Source organism: Chiloscyllium plagiosum, unplaced genomic scaffold, assembly GCF_037043375.1.
Source record: "Chiloscyllium plagiosum isolate Xiang-an unplaced genomic scaffold, Cpla_swu_hap1 HiC_scaffold_2, whole genome shotgun sequence".
In the NCBI taxonomy this organism is placed as follows: domain Eukaryota; kingdom Metazoa; phylum Chordata; class Chondrichthyes; order Orectolobiformes; family Hemiscylliidae; genus Chiloscyllium; species Chiloscyllium plagiosum.
In genome coordinates this window covers 109,404,065-109,410,064 of record NW_028270140.1, presented here as the reverse complement: position 1 = coordinate 109,410,064, position 6,000 = coordinate 109,404,065, and the positions used below count along the sequence as shown (strand labels likewise).

The window sequence follows — 6,000 nt, the reverse complement described above, 5'->3', positions numbered from 1 at the left end:
TAGGCTGCTAATATACGTTGAGAAAGGTAGGGATTCAAATACCAGTGTTGAAAAATGTGGTGCTAGAAAAACACAGCAGGCCAGGCAGCATCCGAGGAGCAGGAGAATCAATGTTTCGGGCATAAGCCCTTCTTTAGGCATCCAGATTCCTGAAGAAGGGCTTATGCCCGAAACGGCGATTCTCCTGCTCCTCAGATGCTACCTAGCCTGCTGTGTTTTCCAGCACCACATTTTTCAACTCTGGTCTCCAGCATCTGCAGTCCTCATTTTCTCCTATTCAAATACCAGTAAATGTGAAACTTTAAAATATAATCATTTAACACCAACTTATATTTACTGTCACTCTACCTGTCCATTATATTGTATGGACTTCAACTTCACCAATAAGTCTGTTATTAGGCACTTCATCATATGCATTCTGAAAATTTATGCTCAGAGCCAGTGCAGGCATGAGCCGAATGATATCATTTTGTATCAAATTCTGTGAATCGTGAATCTGCGATCAACGCGCACAACTTAAATCAACATCTTGTTACTTATTAAAAAAAAATGCAATGAAATTGATCCCTTAATAAATCAGTTCTGTATTTTCTAATCCTTCATGAATCTAAAGTTGCTCTAGTAACTTTTAATTTTGTGATGTATTATACTTTGTAAAAACTTCCTCATTACCAAGATGAAACAGCCTGGTCTGTTTCCTGGGCTATTCTTAACATCCCTTGTTTGAACAAACATGTAATTTTTGCATATTTCCAGTCCTCTGACACCATTCTACATCTAAGGAGGACTATAGGATTATGGCCAATGCCTCCACAATTGAATGCATCTCATCTGGTCTGGGTGAATTATTAACTTTTAAGTACAGCAGATTTTCTTTATCAATTTTTTAATCCTTTCAGTACATGAATTCCAACCTCTTTCACTATGACTTTAGAAGCATCTTCTTCCTTCATAAAGGGAGATGCAAATTACAAATTATGCTTCAGTTATATTGGGCATTAATAAGACCACATGAGAATATTGTGCATCATATTGGTGGAGTTACTGAGGAAGAATGTAAATGTGTTGGAAGAACACAGGGGCAGCACTGTAGATCAGTGGTTAGCACTGCTGCCTCAGTGCCAGGGGACCTGGGTTCAAATCCAGCTTCGGGCGACTGTGTCTGCTGTTTGCGCATTCTCGCTGTGCCTACGTGGGTTTTCTCCAGGTGCTCCGGTTTTCTTCCACAACTCAAAGATGTGCAGGTTAGGTAAATTGGCTATGCTAAATTGCCCATAGTGTTCAGGGATGTGTAGGTTAGGTGCATTAGTCAGGGGTAAATGTAGAGTAATAGGTTAGGGGAATGGGTTACTCTTCGAAGGGTCGGGTGGACTTATTGGGCTGATGGGCCTGTTACCACACTGTAGGCATTCTATGATTGAGTACCTCAGCAATGTCATCTGCTTCCATATGTAACTCATCTTTTTGGTGATAACAGTTGGCAATATTCTTGTTACTTGTATGTCTATAGAAGACATTTAGATAGGTTTCTATGTTAGCTGCCATCTCCTCTCATATTTTATATGTGATCATATGAATTAGGAGTAGGAGGAGGCCATTTAGTCCCTAAAGTTTGCTCTACCATTCAATAATATTGTGAACTGTCCTGATGACTCAATTTCCATCTATTTCTGATATCTTTCACCTTACTTATCAATAATCTATCCATCTCTATATGAAGAATATCAAAGATTCTGCAGCCACCTCCCTTTGAGGAAAACTTCCAAAGATGGTCAATCTTCAGACAAAAACAATATCCTATGTCTCAAAACTGACAACTCTTATTTTTCATCAGAGCACCTGGAGAAAACCCACGTAGGCACAGCGAGAATGCGCAAACAGCAGACACAGTCGCCCGAAGCTGGATTTGAACCCAGGTCCCCTGGCACTGAGGCAGCAGTGCTAACCACTGATCTACAGTGCTGCCCCTGTATTCTTCCAACACATTTACATTCTTCCTCAGTAACTCCACCAGATTCTCCTACAAGATGAAACAGCCTTTCCACATTCATCCTGCCAAGTCCTGTCAGGTGCTTACATTTTCCAATTAAGACATTTCTTCTTCTTCTAGATTTCTAACAATATAAGCCTAGCCTGACCAATCTTTCCTCATAAGACAACCACCCCATTCTAAGTCTTACTCTATTAAACCCTCTCTGATATTCTTCTAACATATTTACATTCTTCCTCCATAACTGAAGCGTAATCTACCCACTTTTGTATTGATTTACCCTCAAAATAAACAATAACATTCTACTAACAGTTTTTTTTCAGGCTATTTTAATTTCCTTTCATACTTCCCCTCTGACATTCTATGTTCCGCCTGGTTCTCACTTAGCTTTCTCTCTCCTCCACTGCTCAATTAGAATTTTGTCTACCATCTTTTACTTAACCAACACAGCTAAAATCTAGCTGACTTTCATGAAATCACTGAAACCTGACTGATTTTACTTTTTTCTTGTTAATACTTACAAACTTGAAATGATGCCAAGATCCAAGCTATGTAAGTGTTCGAGTTTCTGCTTCAGCAGGTTTACTTCTTCAGGTCTGGGAGGATCATATTTCTTCACTAGAGTCTTTATACCTGCTCAGTATTAATCATCATACAATATAATGGCATCAGAAGTCTTTCTCAAGTTTTAAAAAAAATCATTAAAGTGTAAATTATAGGACTTCATTTTAAAAAATGGAATTAAACTACCAGATGAAAAATGACATTTCTAAGAAAACATGTGCATGTGTTTTATATGGATTTGATATAGTATACCATATGAAAAGACTTATAAAAAAGACAATGGAACGTGGAATATAGAGTGCAAGTTGATGTATACTAGCAAAAGGTAAAAGGCAAAAAAAAAGTTCCTCAAAAGGTGTTTCTCACAGGTGTACGTTCTGGGTTGCCCTTATTTACTATATGCATAAATTATTTGGACATGAATATTGCAGGGTGGGAGAGGGCAGAAAGCCAAGGTGTTCCAAAATGGTTTATGTAAAACTGCTGAATGTAGAAAGAATTGCAAGTTGAGCAGATACAATGCAATTTAGAAAACATGAATTCATAATCTTCATATTAGGTCTGAAATATATATAGAACAAGATAACATTGGTTTACAGATAATACAACCTTCCAATGCATCGCATAGGAAAGGCAAATAGATTACTGGCACAGATTACAAATGCATGGACTTAATAAAAGCACTCATATTAGCTTGGCTGCAATTAGCATTACGATTGTTGGGAATCCACTGCCTGAAACAATGGGCAAAGAACAAAACTGGAATTACAATAACACAATGCAAGAGGCGGCTTTTGGTCCTTCATGCCTCTCCCAGCTTTTCTTAGTTTCACTCCTTTACTTTCTTCCCATAGCACTATTTGTATATTTACTTGAAAAGGGATGCAGTGTTTTTCCAAAAACTAGTGAATTCCAGATTGCATTAATATGTGGCATTTAAACTGTCATCTCCTCTCCAGTGCTTACTATGCAACATTTGTATCCCTCAGTTAATTGTCATTCTTCTGCTATGATAAAAAAAGGCTTCTCCTTATTTTTTTCTATTAAAATCCCTCACAATTTTGTCATGACCACAGATCATAACCCTGGACAACCTATGGACATACTGGACTTTTAATTACAAAACGTATTTTTTAAGAAGAGGAGCTACAATCAAAAGAGGACAACAAATATAAATCCAGTGGCCATCTGGGTGAGGCATGTGGTTTCCCCTTTCAAGAGTATACATGGATAGTGTTTCAATCCTACTCTGCATGTGATAAGATGAAGTACTCATGTGTATTCGCATGCACTCAAACACAAGTGTACTGTGAAAGTCATCCACTGGTCACCATCTGGCAGGTAAAGAACTCTCTCACTCAGTCCTGAAAGCCAACTAGAAGGTTGGTTAAAATGGAATTGGGACAAAATTTCAGCAAACAAGTGAAAAATTTTGAAAACAACTGCTCAACTATCAACATTCCACTATCTGCTGTTCTTGAACAACCTAGCAACTGACCTTCTAATTTAGCTTCTTTTAGACACATGAAAAATGAGTCCATGTGCATGCACGTTATTTCTTTTTTTCCCATTTTATGCTCTCTTTCATTGATTCAAGCAAGCTTGATAAAATTGGTTCCTTTTAAACCAGAAATTAACTTGGCCTGGGAGAAATGCATCTACATGGGAGAGAATTCCTTACAACCAATCTTGTTGAGACCAATCCAAAGGGCCATGCAAATAAAATAGTGCCAGTTCATCTCTCACAATTAATAATCTGAGGATTTTAATAAATTGGGGAACTTCACCTGGTTTCTGGTCATTACAGTTTTGAACACAAGTATTAAAATTCTCCTTGATCATTTGTGTTCCAAGTACAATTCAACTTCTCCAGTCTCTCTACTCAAATAAATACCTTCTTCCCTAATTCATCCTGATAAGCATTGTCTATAAAAGTGCAATGGTTTGAACTGGCCATATTAACACTATCTGAGGCCTACCTGAAAAATTGTAAAGGTTTAGAATGGCTTCCTTGGTTTTATATCCAATGTCCACACTTACAAAGCCACATTACTTCTACATTAAAAAACTTCATCAGTCCTGTATTTGATCATTTCAACAGTGAATGCCCTCTTGAAGTCAGTTAAATATCTTCTCACTGTGCAATATTTTTGAATTTCATATCATCCACAAAGCTTAAAATTGTGCCCTTTATATCTAAAGTCAGGACATAAATACATAGTTAAAAAGAGCATTAATCTCTCTCTCAATCTCTGAGGAATGTCACTATAAACCTCACTTCTATTTATAAACAAATCAGTATTATTGTCCTTATTCTATCCCTGCCCAAGCCGTCAATGCCACAGTAATCTCACAGGCTTCAAATTTTCTAATGTCTATCGAGTCATTAAAATGATGATAACTAGGGAGAACTAGATAAATAGGATCACTCAAGGCGAAAGGAAAGAACTTACACTTGGAGGCAGAGATTGTAGGCAAGATCCTAAATGAGTACTGAATGTTAGCATTCACACAGGAGAAGGATATGAAGAATAACAAGTGTTTGTGGGGTATGATAGGGTATTTTGAGATCAAGAAATTAATGGTGCTAGGTATCTTGCAAAGCATTAAATGGGTAAGTTCTCAGGGCCCGAAAGATTATTGAGAGAGGCTACAGAAGAGATTGCTGGGCCTTGACCAAGATCCCTGATCCTCACTCGCCACTGGAGGAGTCCCAGAAACTGGCGAGTAGCTAATCTGTTCCTCTGTTCAAGGGAAATAGGAACACTCCAGGAAATGATAGACTAGTGAGTCTCATATCAGTGGTGGGGAGCTATTGGAGACAATTCTTAGGGATTGAATTTATACACATTTGGAAAAGCATAGCCTAATTAGGGACTGTCAGCATGGTTTTGTGCAGGACAGGTCATGTCTTACTAACTTGATTGAATTTTGAGAGGAGGTGAATAAGGTGATCGATGAGGGTAAAGCAGAAGATGTTTACATGGATTTAGTAAGGTTTTCGACAAAGTCCATCATGGCAGGCTCATCCAGAAGATTTATGGGATCTATGGTGAATTGGCTGCGTAGATTCAAAATTGACTTGCCCATACAGGGCAGACGGTAGCGATGGAAGGGTGTATTACAGGCTGGAGTTCGATGATTGTGGTGTTTCGTAGGGATCCGTACTGGGACCTTTGCTGTTTGTTATATAAATAAATGATTTAGATGAAAATGTAAATGTGAGAGTTAGTAAATTTGCAGATGATATAAAAATCAGTGGAGTTATGGATAGCATAGAAGGTTGTCAAAGCTTATAGTGGAATATAGACGAGTTGCAGATATGAGCGAAAAAATGGCAGGTGGAGTTTAATCCGGCTAAGTGTGAGGTGCTGCACTTTGGGAGATCAAATATTAAGGAAAAGTATGCAGATGATGACAGGGCCCTGAGCAGCACTGAGGTACAG

The 6,000-nt window shown here is 38.1% G+C and overlaps 1 protein-coding gene across 3 annotated transcripts in view; it reads right to left on the bottom strand.

Annotated features, from left to right (window-relative positions):
- Positions 1-6,000, bottom strand: part of ccnh (cyclin H) — a 44,059-nt gene that overhangs the window by 2,960 nt on the left and 35,099 nt on the right. For all 3 annotated transcript variants that reach the window (XM_043708663.2, XM_087999612.1, XM_043708657.2), the window contains exon 8: positions 2,512-2,623. In XM_043708663.2, coding sequence (XP_043564598.2) covers positions 2,512-2,623 — 112 coding nt within the window. The remainder of the gene's footprint in view (positions 1-2,511; positions 2,624-6,000) is intronic.